General features: G+C 57.4%; 1 protein-coding gene across 2 annotated transcripts in view; it reads right to left on the reverse strand.

Moving 5' to 3' along the window:
• Positions 1–17,597, reverse strand: part of CFAP99 (cilia and flagella associated protein 99) — a 40,885-nt gene that overhangs the window by 2,702 nt on the left and 20,586 nt on the right. For both annotated transcript variants that reach the window (XM_042985121.1, XM_042985122.1), the window contains exons 5-14: positions 14,602–14,714; positions 13,157–13,331; positions 11,462–11,542; positions 11,209–11,283; positions 10,234–10,305; positions 9,904–9,992; positions 9,117–9,321; positions 1,631–1,772; positions 1,289–1,440; positions 230–435 (exon numbers count right to left, since the gene is read on the reverse strand). In XM_042985121.1, the coding sequence (XP_042841055.1) occupies positions 230–435; positions 1,289–1,440; positions 1,631–1,772; positions 9,117–9,321; positions 9,904–9,992; positions 10,234–10,305; positions 11,209–11,283; positions 11,462–11,542; positions 13,157–13,331; positions 14,602–14,714 (1,310 nt within the window). The remainder of the gene's footprint in view (positions 1–229; positions 436–1,288; positions 1,441–1,630; positions 1,773–9,116; positions 9,322–9,903; positions 9,993–10,233; positions 10,306–11,208; positions 11,284–11,461; positions 11,543–13,156; positions 13,332–14,601; positions 14,715–17,597) is intronic.

The following is a 17,597-nucleotide window of genomic DNA, read 5'->3' on the forward strand; positions in this document are numbered from 1 at the left end:
TATATGCCATCATTTTGCATCCAGGCCATCGTTGCATGATTTTTGCTGCCGTTTTTGTATGTCTGAAGATTAGCTAATAAGATAGTAGAGGTGGGAGAAGTTATTCCAAGGGGATGGCCTGGGCAGAAGGGTGGAATGTAGTTGTAGAACCCACCCGGGAGGTCGCAAAGGCAGGCTCGCTCCTTGCTCCTGCCTCAGTCGCCTGCCCCTTGGGGCCACTGGTACTGACCTCAAGGCTGCAGACCTCCCCATGGCCGCGCGGCACAGCGAGATCTGTTCCACCACGTTCTGCAGTTCCTGGCTTCTGGCGCGCTTGCCCTGGATGATCTGGTCTCGCTTCTCTTCCTCCTCGCGCCTCCGGGTCTCCTTGAGCAGGGCCAGCCGCTCGCGAAGCTCCACCACAGACATCTCCCCTTCCAGGCCGTACCCAGGGATCTGCAGGGTGATGGGGAGGCCTGCAGCTGGGCGTCAGGCCCACACCCAGCCCGCACGGCCACCTGCCATGCCCTGAGCTGTCCTCTGCGCCAGCGCCGGTGCCCCTCCCCCAAGTTCCATCGGTCTGGCCCCTGGGCCCCGGGCGACTGCCTTTCCTGCTCAGTAGCACCTGTGCAGCATCCCTGCCATTGGGCCTCCCCAGGCTTGGCCTCCCTCCAGGGACCGCACGTGTCAGCTGGGTGCCCTGTAGGCCCCTCTACTGAGGTAGGGCCCAAATGGAACTCAGCCCTGTCTCCCTGAGTCAGGACCCGGGGGCCTGTGCAGAATGCCCTGTGAACTTCCCACATCCCCTGGGATCAGGCCAGGCTCCCACACCAGCTCCCGGGGCCCTGCAGGCCTGCTCCCACCTCAGCAGATGCCAGCCTGGCCTCTCAGGGTGCCGCTCACACGGGCCTCCAGGCACCTGCTCTCTCCTCTCAGCCTCCACTCATCCGGCCTTTGCACACCTGCGCTCTCCCTACACTGCCCTTCCCACCTGGGCCTGGTGGGGGGGGGGGTCCCGGGACCTCCTTCAACATGAAGGCCACCTGGCCCACTCCCAGGAGCCCTGGCCTCCTGTCCCCAGAGGTCACAGAGGTCTCCCTGACTTGACTGTGAACTCTTGGGCCGGTCCCGGGCCTCCGGCAGGGCAGGCACGGCGTCCACGGCCGGGCACGCCCCTCGTGCCGGCTGGATCCCGGCTTGGCGCCAGACCTCCCTCGGTCCCGGTGGGCGTGCTGAACGTGGTCTCCCGTGGCCACGCCAGGCGCAGCAAGACGTGGGGAGGCTTCCCCCAGTGGGGCCGGGTCCTCACCTGGGTCAGGTCCACGAGCTTGCCCTGGCGCACCGGCTGTGTCTCCAGGGCTCGCAGCTGAGAGATAAGCTCACGGCGCCGCTGCTGCTCCTCCCCCGCGGCCTCTGCGCTGCGCTGCAGCAGCTCCCGGCTCTCCTCTATCACCTCCTGGACTTGAGGGGCAAGGGGGTGCTGAGGGGCCGCAGGGTGCCCTGCCCAACCCCGGCCTTCCCTCCAGGGCACTGGGCTCTCGGCAACCGCAGCAGCTCACTTGGCGCAGGAGGCCAGCCAGGGGCGCGAGCCGGGGTGGGGGTGGGGCGCAAAGCTGGGCGCGGCCTCGTGGTCCCCGGCCCCCCGCCCTACCTATCTGCTGCCGGCCCCTCAGGAGCTTCGTCTGTGCCACCTTCACGTTCTTCTGCACCTCCGCCACCCGCTGCACCAGCTCCTTCATGGACCTTTCCTCCCGGAGGCGCCTCTCAGCACACTGCTGCATCAGCTCTGCCGTCTGCCCACACAACCGACCCACCGTGGTCAGAGCCGCAGGGTCCCTCCCCCCTGGAGCCCCGGGCTGCCCCCAGCCCCAGGAGCAGCATGAGGCGACCCTGCATCACCCCGGAGCCCAGATCTGAGCTCAGCAGCTCCCGGGAGTCCCCTGGAGGTCAGGCCTACTGGGGAAGTTCCACCTCGTGTCCCCCCTTCCTCCACTGCGGTTCTGGGGAAACCAAGTCTGAGCCGCTGGGTCTGCCCCGAAGCCTCTCCCCGGCCCCCAGACTCCCCCTGAGAGAGGAGGGCGCTCGATGCTTTGAAGCCATGTGGAGCCCAGGATGTGCCAGCCTCAGGGTCCCTGTCACATGAGCCCCCAGGCACGTCCTGCTGGTCACCCCACTCTTCTTTCTCGTGCTGTTTCAAAAGGTCAGAGTCTTGTCTTTTCTTTTTTTCTTTTTTTTTTTTTTTAACGTGAATGTGATCTTTATTATTAGAAGGTCAGAGTTTTAAGCAACAGGACAGGGTGTGGTTTTGCCGCTTTGTCACACATGACTGGAATCCTCCCGTGTGTCTGGTTGCCTCTTGCCTCCGTGGCTCTGCGCTGCGTTCGTTAGCCTCGTACACGTTATCCCCTGGACTGTAGGTGGCTTATTTTTGTGGCTGTACGTTTTGGGGTATATCACAACGCTTTCATCCATTCTACTGTGGAGGGACATTCAGATTGCTTCCAGTTTGGCACTATTGTGAACAATTCGGAATCGCGGTTTCAGTCCTCCAGATACTAAAACGCAGTGTGGGGTTTACGTCTTCTGTCGCTGGCCCAGGGTGGCCAGGGGCTCCGGGACCCCCAGCCCCCGGCAGTCTGTGCAGTGGGGGCTCATGTACAGCTGCACCATCAGTGCAGAATCAGCCTGCAGGCCGCTTGGACTTCAGCTTTAGACACTGGGCACCAAGTAATCCTTTTGTAAAACAATTTGCTGGCGTATATCAAAAATGCCTCTCGACCATCCTTTTTGATTTGTCCAGTTTTGCCCCAGGTTCTAAGAAAGGGAACCAGGGCTCTCAGAGAAATAGCTTATTTTAGGGCTGGGACAGGGAAACCACCAGGTGAGCCTGGTGCATCTTCTAGTGTCCTAAAGTAAGGAAGGACACAGGGCAGTCAGAGGGACGCAGGAGGTCAACCTGAAGGGGCTCCCAAAGGCCAAAGCTTGCAACGGAGTAACACTTTTGATAACACAAAACGTAAAATAAAAATGCATGGGTCCACACTGAAAGAGTTGATGGAATGAATTCAAGAAAGTGTGGGAGAAGAGAGAAGTCCCCTGTGCAGCAGAATTCTCAGTAGTCGCCCACCCCGCCCCCCCCCCGCCCCGGCTGCAGGCTTTGCCTAGAGATCCCCTTCCGCACGGTGCTATGTGGAAAGGGGACACTAACTGCAGCAGAGAAAGCCAGGCACGACCTCGGCCAAGGGGTCAAGGTCAACATCACAGTGAAGAGCTGGTTGACAGCAGGTGCCCTTGACAGGCTGTGATGGTCCTCCTCCCCAAACCCCAACCCCAATCCAACCATGAGAGGGACATCGGACACGCCCCAGCCGAGGGGCATCCAACAGGATACCTGACCCGCTCTCCTTGAAACTGTCAGGGTCACCAAAAACGAGGAAAGTCTGAGAAACTGCCACAGCCAAGAAGAGTCTGAGGCATGACCGTTAAATGTGATGTGGAGTCCGGGGACAGGAAAAGGGCCTTCGTAGGGAGAAAATGTGATGAAATCTAAGCAAAGTGTGGAGTTCGAGTAAGTCACATACCAGCGTTGGCTTCTTGGCTGTGACAAATATACTGCGGTGTAGTGGGTAGCACCTCCCCCAAATTCACGTCTACCTGGAACCTCAGAATGTGATCTCACATCCAATTAAGTGAGGATCTCAGGATGCGATCATCCTGGGTTTAGAGCGGGCCCTAAGTCCAATGACAAGTGTCCATAAGAAGAGAGGGACGCAGAGAGATGCGGACGCATGGCCATGTGAGGACGGGGACAGAGTCTGGGGTGGGGCTGCCACAGACAAGGAGTTTCTGGGGTCTCCAGAAGCTGGAAGAGGCAAGGAAGGGTCCTCCCCAGGGAGCTTAGCAGAGAGCATGGCCCAGCTCACGCCCTCCTCGACCTTGGACCTGCGGCCTCCACAACTTGGTCAGGCTTGCGGTGCCTCCCTGTGGCAGCCCAAAGCCAGCGTGGAGACGTAAGGCGTCACCAGCAGAGGCGGCTGGGTGGTAGGAAACGGGAACTCTCTGCACCGTCTTTGCAACTTTTCTGTAACTCTTTAAACTGTTCTGAAGCAAAAAGTTTATTGTTAAAATTATCTTCGAAAACTTGGTAATAAGTGGGAAGATACTTATGTGGAAATACAGGTGAAAAGAGGTGGGCAGCCAAAATCTGCAAGGGGTCTTATCTCAAGTGAGCTGACTAGGGGCAAAGAAAGAACAAACCATGAACCACCGCCGTGGGCGAGGAGGCCTGCCCTGCTGGGTCCCAGGGCCCCTGCCCAGCTGTACCTTGGGGACAGCACAGACACAGCTCAGGGCCAGTGGAGAAGCAGGGAGGGAGGGGAAGAGTCAGTGTCTCCTGGCTCTCCATAAATGTGCATGGAACTGGGGCGGGGGGCAGGTGTGAGGGCAGCACAGGACCAAGGAGAAGGCCTAGGCTTGGGGGGGACACAGTGCACTGTGAGTGCCATCTGCCCAGACCAGCTCTGCCACCTCAGGCCTTGCCAGCGTCTTTGTGGTACCCACCTCCTCAGCATCCCCCACATGTAAGACATGCAAAGGGCAGGGGGGCAGGATGGGACAGAGGATCAGAAGTTGTTAGCAAAGAGCCCGACAAGGGGCTTGAACCCACAAACTGTGAGCTCATGACCTGAGCCAAAGTCAGACGCTTAACTGCCTGAGCCACCCAGGCACCTCTGTAGGCTTTTTCTTATTCAACACAGCACTGGAAAGTTCTAGGCAGTGCAATAGGCTAGAGGAGCAAATGACAGGAATGTAGGTCAGAAGTTAAGAAATAAACTGTTCTTTACAGATGACATGATTGTCTACATAGAAAATTACAAGGGCTCTACGACAAAATGCCTTGTTTGTCCTAGAAAAATTATAAGGTGGTTCAGCAAGGTCCTGAGATAGATGATCAACACACAAAAGTCAATTACGCTTTAATAGACTAGCATCGGATACATGGACATCAGAATTAAAAATATAACACCACTTACAATTACTCAAAAATAATAAAAGAAACACTTAGGCACAAATCTAACAGAACACGAACAGGACTTGAATGCTAAAAACAAAACACTATACAACACAGATGAAAGAAACAAAGGATTGAAATAAATGGAGAGACGTACTGCATTCATGGATTGGGGGCCCCAGTTGGGTGGTCATGGAAGTCGATCCAGACCTCAGACCACGTATGAGCATAAACTGGGCGCAGATTAGAGATCCAGACGTAAAAATGAAATATAAATACTAGAGGACACCTAGGCGCATTGCTGTATAACACAGGTATGGGAAAAACCTTTCTCCTCACTCTTCAAAGTCCAGGCACAGTAAAAGGAAACATTGATTAGTCTGCATGGTAAAACACACAAGCAAAGCCAAGTGACAGATTGGGAGGAAATATCTGCATTGTATCATGAAAAGTCACTGTCCCTACTGTGTAAAGAACTCTTAAAAACCAAAGAAATGAAGGCTAAGAGCTTGTTGGAAAATGTTCAACTGATCTTTGGCAAAGGCACAGAGACCACTCAGCAGGGAAGGGACTGTGTCTTCAACAAACGGTGCTGGGAAACCCAGACATCCACATGCACAAGAATGAAATTAGACCCTTATTTTACACCACACACAAAAATCAATTCAAAGTGGATTAGAGACTTAAACACAAGACCTGAAATCACAAACTCCTAGAAGAAGACAGGAGAAAACTCCCTCATATTGGTCTTCTCTTAGCTTTTTTTTTTGGATTTGACATCAAAAGCACAGGCAAGAAGAACAAAAATGAACTACTGGGACCACATCAAACTAAAAGGTTTCTGCAAAGCAAAGGAAACAACCAACAAAATGAAAAGGCAACCTATGGAATGGAAGAAATCATTTGCAAACTATGTATCTGATAAGGGGTTAATACCCAAAACATATAAGGTACTCCTACAACTCAATAGCACCAAAACAAAACAAAACAAAACAAAACAAAACAGCCAAATAACCTGACCAAAAAATGGGCAAAGGACCTGAACAGACATTTTCCAAAGATGATAAACAGACATTTTCCATGTGCCAACAGACACATGAAAAGATGCTCATAACCACTCATCGTCAGGGAAATGCAAATCAAAACCACAATGAGATTCCACCTCACCCCTGTTGGGATGGCTATCATAAAAAAGCCAAAAGATAGCAAGTGCTGGCGAGGATGTGGAGAAAAGGGAATTCTGTGCACTGTTGGTGGGAATGTAAATTGGTGCAGCCATTGTGGAAAAAAGTATTTTAATTTTTTTCTGAAAAAATTAAAAATAGAATTACCAGTTTTTAAAAAGTAATCTCTGCACCCAATGTGGGGTTCCAGCTCAGGACCTTCAAATCAAGAGTCACATGCTCTACGAGCTAAGCCAGCCAGGTACCCCCAGAACTACCAGTTTTAAAATTAGAACCCAGAGCCAACCGACACATGAAAAAATGCTCAACATCACTCATCATCAGGGAATACAAATCAAAACCACAATGAGATACCACCTCACACCTGTCACAATGGCTCACATTCACAACTCAGGCAACAACAGATGTTGGCCAGGATGCGGAGAAAGAAGATCCCTTTTGCATTGTTGGTGGAAATGCAAGCTGGTGCAGCCACTCTGGAAAGCAGTATGGAGGTTCCTCAAAAAACTAAAAATAGAACTACCCGACGACCCAGCAATTGCACTACTAGGCATTTACCCAAGGGATACAGGTGTGCCGTTTCGAAGGGACACGTGCACCCCCATGTTTATAGCAGCACTATTGACAATAGCCAAAGTATGGAAAGAGCCCAAATGTCGATCGATGGATGAATGGATAAAGAAAATGTGGTGTATATATATACAATGGAGTATTACTCGGCAATCAAAAAGAATGAAATCTTGTCATTTGCAACTACGTGGATGGAACTGGAGGGTATTACGCTAAGTGAAACTAATCACTCAGAGAAAAACAAAAATCATATGACTTTACTCATATGAGGACTTTAAGAGACAAAACAGATGACCATAAGGGAAGGAAGGGAAATAAAAATAATATAAAAACAGGGAGAGGGACAAAACAGAAGAGACTTATATATATGGAGAACAAACTGAGGGTTACTGGAGGGGTTGTGGGAGGGGGGAATAGGCTAAATGGGGAAGGGGCACTAAGGAATCTACTCCTGAAATCATTGTTGCACTATATGCTAACTAATTTGCATGTAAATTTTAAAAAATAAAAAATAAAAATAAAATAAAATAAGGACAAAAAAATAAAAATAAGTAAATAAATAAATAAAAATAAAATTAGAACCCAGAAGTATCACTTCTGATATAGATTCAAAGGCAATAAAACCACTGTTTTGAGGAGATATCTGCACCCCCCATGTTCACTGCAGCATCATTCACAATAGCCAAGACATGGCAACAACCTATTGTCCCTTCAGAGACGAATATGAGAACACTCTGCAGCCTTAAAAAAGGAGGAAGTCCTGCCATTTGCAAAAACATGGGTAAACCGGGAACATATTATGTTAAGTGAGATAAGCCTGGCACAGGACAGTTGCTGTAGGATCTCACCTATGTGTGGAATCTAGCAAGGTCCACATCGTGGTTGCAGAGACCAGAGCCGTGGGCATGGTCCAAGTGCGCGAAGTCTGTTAGAAGATGGGTACGTTCCAGAGACCTAATGTACAGGGTGGGGACTGTGGTTCATAAGAACGTGTACATGAAATTTGCTAAGAGAGATCTCCAGTGTCCCTGCCACACGTGGAGGAGGTGGCTGCGGGAGGGGACGGATACAGCAATTTGCTCGATTGTGACAATCAAGTCACGATGGGACGTGTATCCGAACATCCTGTGACAGACCTTCAACAGACACGAATTTCACTCGTCCATCGTGCCTCAGTAGAGCTGCGAGAAAACGGACAAAAGGCACGAAGAGGTTGTTCACAGAAAGAGATAAAGAGATGGCTCTTGAATATATGGCAACACGCTCAAATTCATACATAATCAATGAAATGCAAATCAGAACTGTACCGGGATACGGTTTCTCACCTACAAGACGAGCGAACATTTCTGAGTTCAGCACGGCACACTCTGCCGGGGTCTGCGCACGCTGCCCCGCGGAAGGTGAGGAAACTGTGTGCCCAACAGCGGGGACCGAGCCCCGCTCTCAGTTAACTTTGGGGCTTAGCGATGTCCCCTCTAGAAGCTTACCTTGAAAACCTCTCTCCACAAACACGGAAAACTGGCCCTGTGTTTCCCATTGCAGACAAAGCAGGGCGTGGCATTTTATGTAAGGGACAAGGGAGGAAGGAAGGATTTGTACACCAGTGTACGTATTTGCTTTAAGGAAAGATGATCCAGAGGTTAATGAAAATAAGAATTGAGGTGGGTAGGTGGCAAGGGACTTACAAGAAATGACGCTTCTCTGAGTCTATTTTTCAGATCGCTTTGACTTCCTATTTGTGAAAAAGTACACTAAGAAGGAAGGAAAAGCAAACCCTAACATCAAATACAAACAGACACAAACAAGTTATCCAAAGGGCATTTTCAAGTGAACTTCCAGCATGGTCCCCTCCCCCTGCCCAATGCAAGTCCCCAAGGGCACACATCTGGGGACAGACAGAACCGAGGACCCCAGGCCACTTGGGAGCCACTGCAAAGAACAGGCTTTCAGGGAAACACAGGTTGGGGCCCCCCACCCAGGCCACCTGTCCTAGGAGGAGGCAGAGCCAGGACTGAGACGTCTAAAGCTTCTGAAGATGCCTGCAGACCCTCCTCTGGGAGAGGACGCCATATGCAAATGTGTTGGCTTTCCAGAAGTTTCTGCCAGAACCTCAGATCCTCCTTCATGTGTGGATGTGTGGGCCCACTGCCCCTCCTGGTGGGGGCAGGGGGCAGTCTGGACCAGAAGTGCTGGCCAGACTGTCCACTGAGAGAGCCTCCAACCCCCGCCCCCAACCCGTGAAGGTGCAGAAAGAGAAACCACAGCCACTGTGTGGATCTTAGGGGTCAGACCACAAGCCATGACCACAGGAGCTGCCACAGCCCGCCAGCCTGCCCCCAGGTACTCCCGCTGCTCCCGCAAGGCTGCGTCACCTCCTCCTTCTTCTGGTCAGCCTTCTCCTTGTTCCCTTGCACCAGGCGCTGCCGGGCCAGGATGGCCTCCTCGTGGCTGAGTTTCCCCTGCAGCCTGTGGCACTCGCTCGCGGCCAGCTGCTCCTCCCGGCCCTCCGCCTGCACCTTCCTCTGCCACTCGAGGAACTCGGAAAAGTCCCCGGCCCCGTCCACAAGCTTATCCACCCTGGGGAGAGGGGACAAGAGTGGGGGCCTGTGCTGGCCGTGGGGGGGGGGGGTGCACGGGTTCCCTGGGGGTGCGGTGGCCTCACAGGCATGGGGAGCCGTTCACCCATCGCGGGCCATAGCACCTGTCCGCCACCCACCGTCCGCCTGTCCCTGTCCTGTGCCTCCACCACCTTTTGGCCACCTGTTCGTCTGCTCACCCATCCATCCACCTGTCCATCCTCTCATCCACCTGGTCAGCCACCAAACTCCCACCCACAGCCCAACTCATGCGGTTAGCACAGGGGACTGGGGTGCTGGTGGTCAGCGGGGGGCCTCAGGGGGTTCTGAAGAGCAGGTGACCCTGAGAGAAGTGTGGGCTGGGCCAGCTTTCTGCTAAGCCACCTTCTGCCCAGTTTCCCTCACTGAGCGGGTCATCTTCTTCAGATGCAGCCGTGACCCTAAGGCTGGCCTGCCTGTGGCACCCCCAAAGCACCACAGCCACCAGGCCCCGCCTTCCCCCCCTGCTGGCAACCTCCTCCCCTCCCAGGAGAGCCGTCCCTGCACCCCTTCCTCTGAACAGGGTGAGGAGCCGCCCGCCTACCTCTCCAGCTCTTTCTCCACCTGCCGCTGGTATAGAGATCCTTCCCGCAGGATGGCAGCTGTGTTGAGCTTCACAGGGACGTTGTTGGTCTGCAGGAGACAGGAGGGGCCAGCTGCAGTCTGGTGGCTGGTGGGGGAGAGTCGGGCCAGCAAGTGCCCCCCTACCCCCCACACTTGCCCCCCGGCCCCTAGGGTGGGGCCTCCCTCAGGGCCTCCAGCTCTGGCCATCTGATCCCCTGGGCACAGACCTGGCCAGGAAGTGAGTGTCCAGGGAGAGGGGACTAGACCAGGCACCCCGTGCCCAACCTGGCCGGTCAGGAACACCCCTCACCTTGTAGAAGGTCAGCTTTGGAGTCTTAAGGATTCGGGGCAGGAGTCGGGGCTGCAGAGTCTTCTGGGAGTCCTGCGGGGATCAGGCGCAGCACCTGTGCCCACTGGGTGCCCTTGGTCGCACCCTGGGGGAATGGTGGGCCCAGCACCCCCGGGAGGGCCAACGTGCTCCCCTGTCCTCACTCCAGCTGCCCACCCGAGTGTTCCCAGCCCACCCCCTGCTCACGGGTCCCATGACAACACTTCTGTCTCCCATGCCCTCCCCCGCCTTTCCTGGGTGTAGGGCCGGCCAGGCCTGGGGACCACAGTTCCCGGGTGCTTGAACCTCTGGGTTCAGGGCCCGTCCCCCAAATGGCTCCCTGGCACTGGCTTCCACGACTGGCTTCCCGGCTGCTTGGAAGTTGCTCCTTGCCTGCTGCTGCTCTGGGGTGCTCCCAGGAGGGGCCCCACAGCCCCAGTGTGCGGAGCGGTGGGTAGAAGAGCCCCCCCTTGGAACTCAGCCAGCACACCCCCAGGGCCATGCCCCGCCTGCCCCAACTGCTTGTGGGGGCCAGGGTACCGCTGCCTCGCCCTGCTGCCACCGGCGGTAGGGGGAGCCCACAGTGGGGAGGGCAGGGCAGGCCCACTCCTCTGGACAGAGCGCCCACCACGAACAGGCCTTCCTTGTCCTGCGTCCTTTGCTTTTTCTTTATTGACAAACTTACCTTGGCTTTTTTTTTTTTTTTTTTTCTTACGGAAACAGTAAGTGCTCAGCATGAAATGTGGGAACACCCAGAGAGGGATGCGTGGATCGCCCGTGCGGATCTGGAGGTACATCTGCACGTGCCGCCCCGCCCGGGCTTGGGGAGCAGAGACCGGACAGGCTAAAGAAGGGGCTCATCGCGTCACCGCTCAAAGGGCGCAGGGAGGGACGGTTCCATGTGGTGGGAGAGTGCCACCGTGAAGACCGACGCAGGGCGAGGAGGGTGCGTGTTACCTGCGTCGGGGGCTCCCCGCGGGACCTGGGCACCGCGCACCGCATCTCCTCCATGTTCGCCCTGAGCAGCAGCTCCTGCAAGAGGCAGCACTTGGCTCTGGCCCCACTGGCCACCCCCCGGCGCCCTTGGGCCTCGGGAGGGACGAAGGCACAGACCAGCTTCCCGCTCTTCCTCCGCCCCCCCATCCCCCACCTCCTCACAGAACACCCCCCAGAGGGTCTAGGAAGGCAGGGCTCGTCGGTGGGTCCTCACCTCCGCCTTCCAGCGATTGTGCCTCTTGGTCGTCTCCAGCAGCTGCTGCTCCTTGGGCGGCTGGTAGGTGCTCCTGGGGACCTGGTGGGGTGGCCGGAGGAAAGCCTGCGGTCAGCGGCTATGGTGTCCGGGGTGTGTAGAAGGGCCAGGCTGGTGGCCAATGGGATATGGGTGAAGAGAGGGCGGTGCCGGGGACAGGAGGGTGGACCGTGGTGCCCGTGCCAGCAGAAGCAGGGCTGGGAGGGAGGCTGCTGGGCTCCGACTGGGATCCCCTGGGTGCTGGTGGCCATCCGGGGGAGGGAAAGGAAGGACGGCAGGCCAGCAGCAAGAAGGGAGGTGGCCAAGCACGGGGTCCAGGCCCAGTAGACACTGGGGGAACAGGCAGAGGACCACTGAGTGGGCAGGGATGGAAGGGGAGGTGTGGAGGGGAAAGTGAGTCCAGGAAGGTGTCATGGACCCCAGAAAAGTGAGGGTCAGGGAGGGGGCGGGGCCATAGCATGAATACTGCAGAGGCCAGGGTGGCCTGAGAGCCACCCACAGGGTCCCGTCACAGGGACCCTCGCCAGCCTGGAGGGAGCAGTGTCCATGGGGGTGGGGCAGGGGCAGCCTGGAAACCCCTGAGCTCCAGACCCTAACTCCTTTCCCTCTACCCTGTGTGCCTAAGGAGCATTGGAATACTCGAGGGACCTGACCCGGGTGAGGGCTCATGGAAAACCTCTCTGGGCAGAGAGGTTGCCATGAGACCTGAAGGTGGTGGGGGTGGGCTGGGACCCCCGGCACCCCCCCCCCCTTCCACGTGGTCCTTAATTCTGTGAGGAAACCAGATTGGGTCTGGGAAACTGACTCCACCACAAGAGTGTGGGGTAGAGACTTGGATCAGTCAGAACACAGCATCCCCAATCATGGTGATCAGCTCGAGGGGAGGCGTGCGGCCCGAGCTGGTCTAATCGTACTCTCACAGAATTCTTGGCCCTAGATGTCCTCTCATGCCCTGGATGGTTTACAGTACGGGGAAGGCCTGGGTGGTTTGCTACAATGAAGGAAGTTTGCCCAAAGATAAAGTGACCCACAGAAGCACAGCTAGAACTCTGATCAAACTCTGCCTGAGGCCTAACCTACTCAGCCAAGAGTCAGCCCGTCCTCTATGGTCTACACCAGCTTGAGCTGCCTTTTTCTGTTACCTACAATACAAAGCATCCTGACTGGCAGAAGTCAGCAAAGTGGGGAGAGAGAGAGGGAGAAGGAGAGGAAGAGGCTCTAGGCAGATGGGACAGGCGTGCAAAGGCCCTGGGGTGGGGACAAGTCCACATGATGGGTCACACAGACATTATCACCTGCCCATGACCTGAGTAGTACTGAAGAGCATATTGTGAGCTACACATGTGCTATTTAATAGAGAGGGAGACCTATGTCACAACAGGTTACAAGCATGCTCTAGATGCCACGTCCGGACAGGTTTGAGCCCTGTGGCCCCACAGCCTCACTTCATCTCTGCTGACCAGACCTTAGGATGCGGAGCACAGGAACTCACTGGGCAGGCCCCAGGTCAGCTGGGCTTCCCCACAGAGACGTGGGGTCACCAAACGCTCCTGGTCTGGTCCAGTGCACCTGGGAAGAGCCCAGCCTGCCCCTGGCTCACAGAGTCCACTCTCCCAGCTTGGATGGGCCGTGCTCACCGCAAATGTCTACACTTACTGGTTTGGACTTGGCCACGACAGGGACTGGCTCAGGCACTGGAATGGAGCGGGGTCTGGGGACAGTCAGGTTGAACTCCTTGGGCTCTGTGACCTTGGCCTTGGTCTTGGAAACGGACTGATTGGCCAACACTTCCTCTAGCTGGTTGATCAGCTTCTGGACTTCCGGCTGCCATCTTGAAGGCAAAGGCAAGAGCAGCCAGTTAGGGCCTCTTCCTAAGGCCAACCAGGGCACCGCCCTCAGGAGAAGCAGGCCAACTAGGGCACGGCCTTCGGGAGAAGGTCAACGAGGGCACGGCCCTGGGGAACCAAAGGACCCAAGACACCCTGGGTCCACCTTAGGGTGCGGGCTGATAATGGAAGCAATAGCCACTCCACTGAGGGCCAGCTATGCCCCGGGCACTGTACCAGTTGTGCCCTGAGTCACGCAGACAGGTGAGGAAACAAGGCCAGCAGCACTGTGGTCATAAGCCATGCTGCTGCGTGGGGAGTTGGGAGGACAGGGGCAGAGAGGCCCAGCGGCAGGAATCCAGGGGCCTGAGGAGCAGCAGCGGGAGGGACGCAGAACTCATCTGGGCCGGAGTGGAAGGCCCAGTGCAAGGAGGCCCAGAGAAGCTGGAGATGTCTGGAATGTTCCTAGAGCTGTGCTGCTGGTGACAGGTGGGGAAGGGGCTACGGGAGCGGGGTGGAGCCTTGGGGTGCCGGTGCCCTAGAGCAGGGGTCTGTGCCCTACACCGCAGGCGGGCCCAGTTCCCATCAGCAGCCTGGCCGGTGGGGTTCCCCTGAGGACAGACAGCGTGGTTTGTATAGCTCCTGGCCCAGCTCGAGGCCCACGGCCATCAGAGGAAGGAAGGGCACTTCTGAGGGGAGTGAGGTTTCCGGAGGGGCAGGGCGGGTCTGGGATGGGCTGCATATGGCAGTGCTGAGGTGGGTGGCAGGCACCCTGGAGCCAGGCTGACCCCACAGGTGGCTCTCTGGGCCCCGAGGGCCCGGGCCCTGGTGGCAGTCCGGTGGATGGGCAGTGAATCCAGCCTGGCTTGGACTGAGGGCTTTCTTCCAGGGAAACGGCAGCTCCAGGGCCACCCCTCCACCTCAGGGCCATGGTTTTCTCTCCCACAGAAGGGCTCCTCCCCCCGGGCCTCTGGCTCTCCAGCACACTGCTGGTACCTAAAGTGGTCTGCTTGTGCCCAAACAGTCTGTCCCCAGGAAAACCAGGCGGCTCCCCCAGCCCTATAAGAAGGGAAACACCGCAGGGCCAGCTTCACCCTGACTCCAGTAGCCTCTCGTGGAGGCCAAGGGCAGGGCCAGGCCACAGTGCTGGTCCTTCTGCCCGTGGGTCCCGGCCTGCGTGGGTGAAGCTGGGATTTGGCCGAGCTTGTTATGGGGCGCAGGGACAAGAGGGTGGCTTCGGGGAGTGGAGTGCAGGGAGGCTCCGGCCTGTCCCACCTCATCAGGGGGCCGATCCAGTTCTCTCGCACATAGGCTGTCTCGTAGATGAGGCTCCACTCATCTGTGATCCATGAGCACAGGTTTAAGGGGTTGAAGAAGAACCCCAGGAACTGAGGGAGAAGTAGGAACCATTGAGGGGGGGCCTCGGGACCAGAACCCCTCCCCAACCTGGTGAAGCCCACAGTGTCCCTCACAGGAAAGCCAGTGCCCAGGGGGCAGGGGGGCAAGGAAACCACTGTCCACGCCAGGGCAGCAGGCCCCTCGGGAAAGACCCTCCCTCCCCGAGCCCTGCTCGCCCGCCCCCATGCTGGGCTGGGGTGCCTGTGCTGGGGCGCTGCCTCTGGCCACGCTGGCTTCTGCTCACGGCCTCTGGGTGTTCAGGGCAGCCCGCTCCGGTCCTGGGGCATGTCCCTGCCCAGCAGGTGGGGACCCTGTGCCTGAGCTCCCTGCCCAGGACCTGGAAGGCCCACACCCCACTTCTGGAGAGTTCTTGGTGGGGACAGATGGACAGCGGCCTGCATCCCCTATGGGCTCCGGAATTCCAGGAGTAGAGGTGCAGTCTGCCCCTGCTTGCCCAGGACAGTGCCAGTGGGTGGGCCCCAGGAGTGACCTGCCCACCCGGCCCCTGGAAGGGACTGAGGATGTTCTCCCTGGGACGGCCCGGACCCCGCCACAGCAGGAACTTGTAGCGGCCGCGGGCCCTGCAGGCTGTTTTCCAGTCCTGGTCCTCAAGTCTAACAGATCTGGTTCTAGAAGACAGTCCAGTTTAGCTTCTCATGGAGGCTGGCTGTCTTGGGGAGAGGGAGGTGTGCTTCTGCAGAGGGGCTGGCTGTGGCCCCAGGACGTGGCTGTCAGCACAGCTGAGGTGAAGCTCAGCGCCCCCCGCCCCAGCCCTCCTCCGAGGGGCAGCCACGCCCGGGGCCTGCTGGGGGACTGTTCTGCAGGAGGGCATCCACCCAGACGAAACCACACCCGGGCTTGCAGGGCCTTGTCTAGTCAAGGGGACCACTACAGACCATTCAAACCAGGCTCCCAGAAAACCAGGGAGGCCACACGCTGGAGCCCCCCAGGAGAGCTTTGTGTGGACACAGGAAACATGATGCCTCCATCTGGGTCCCTAAAAGCACACCCTTGAGCTGTGAGCCTTGGGAACAGGGAGTTTACTGGGGAGGGAGTGAGTCAGCAGGTAGGTTCCCGCTGTGGGCCATTGGGCTCCACCCCAGCACCGCCCGTGGATCTGGGCCCAACGCCTGCCAAGGGCTGGGAGGGCCTTACTCCCGGGGCTTCCGGGTCTGGAGTCGGTGTTTGCTGTGTGCTGTGCGTGGTGGGCATGATGCCCGGGCCCTTGCAGCTGCTGTGAATGGAGCGGCTGAGCAGCGGGGGCACCGGGCACAAGGACAGGACCCCGGCTGCTGTCACTGCCTCCCCAGGGTGGCCACTGCCCGCTGCCCAGCTGCCAGCCGCCCAGCCACGGCCTGTCTCCTGCCCTCCCCATCACATGGCTGTCTCTCAGCCTTTACCCCTTCCTGCCGGAAGGGGCAGTCGGTGCCCCGCTATCCGGCCTTGGGGGTCTCTGCTCCCCTTGCTCCTGGCCAGTGCTCCTTGCTGCTCCATCCCCCCACCCACTCAGCCTCTCAGCTGGTGTGCTGCCCCCACCCAGGGAGGGCCTGCCCACACCCCTGGAGAGAGCTCTCCACAGTGAGGCCCCCATTCTCACCAGTGTGGGGGCAGGGTCCTGGGGTGAGTTCTCCGGCCCTCTGGAGGATTCCAGTGTGTGAGCGGGGGTCATTGGAGCCAGCAGGATTGCTACTGCCCCCGGAGTGACAGACCAGCTGCAGCCACATCCAGCACTGTGTCCGGCAGAGATCATGGCCAAGGCTGCCTGAGAACCAGCCTGGGCACACTGAGCTCACCACCACCTCGTCACTGCTGACCACTGTGGGCTGTGGGGGGCTTCCCCAGGGAGGCCCCAGGGCTTCCATCCTGTCCCCAACAGCTTGCGCCCTGTCTTCAAGGCCCAGGCTGACCTCTCCTCTAGAGGCTGGAGGTGGGTAGACCCAATGGGACGGGGGGGGGGGGGGGGGGGGGGGGGGGGGGGGCGGTGCAGGGGAGAGAAGGCCCTGCAGAGGGCGCCGCCCCACCCCTGCAGCTCCCCAGCTCCTGTCGGAGTTTGTGGGGGCAGTTTCCATGAATCTCTTCCAGAAAATCTCCAGGGAGGTAACACCCAGCCACCTGCACTGGGGGCCCTAGGCTCGCCGTGTGTGGCCAGCTCTCTGTGTACCTGTCCTGGGTCTGCGTTGTGGGGCAGCCCCAGGAGGGTCCTGTGCCGCCCCCTCTGGGCTCTTCAGGCCAAGGTTGGTCTAGGGCCAGCTCCTGCACTGTGGGACCCAGTGCAAGATGACACATAGGCCCTCTTGTTCAACAGTCACCAAGAATCTGAGGCCTCTGAGAGCAGAGCGGGAACTGAGCATCGGCAGCTCAGCCAGGGGAGCCGGCCCTGGGCACCTCCAGACACCTCTCAGAAAATGCCTACAATTTGTTTTCTTCTTAGAAAGATGAAGACTGTGTTTAAGATAACTATGCAAATGTTTATCCCCGTGAATTGCTTGTTTACATGTAGACAGGAAATCCCATCATTAAACACAAATCACGGCCTTGGGCCAGCACTTTCTCTCTTTCCCTTGTTAGGTGGCCAAGGTACCTGTGAGTCTCCAGTGCCACATCTCTGGGGGCTGTGGTCCTAGTGGGCGTCCCTTCCCCCGCTTCCCCCCCCCCCCCGACTCCCACCGAACTGTCACCGCAGAGCCTGCTGTTTCTTCTGGGAGAGGCCCCAGGGCACTCCCGGGGCCTGTGATATCCCCGCTCTTCTCCAGGAGTCGCTGTCCTGGTCTGGTGACGGCCCTCCAAGCCCAGTAAGAAGGAGCAAGCCAGTGGTTAAAAGCCTGGTCCGAGAAAGGGCTCTGCTACTCACTTGCTGAGTGGTATTGGGTGAG

This window comes from Panthera tigris, chromosome B1 (genome assembly GCF_018350195.1).
Source record: "Panthera tigris isolate Pti1 chromosome B1, P.tigris_Pti1_mat1.1, whole genome shotgun sequence".
Lineage (NCBI taxonomy): Eukaryota > Metazoa > Chordata > Mammalia > Carnivora > Felidae > Panthera > Panthera tigris.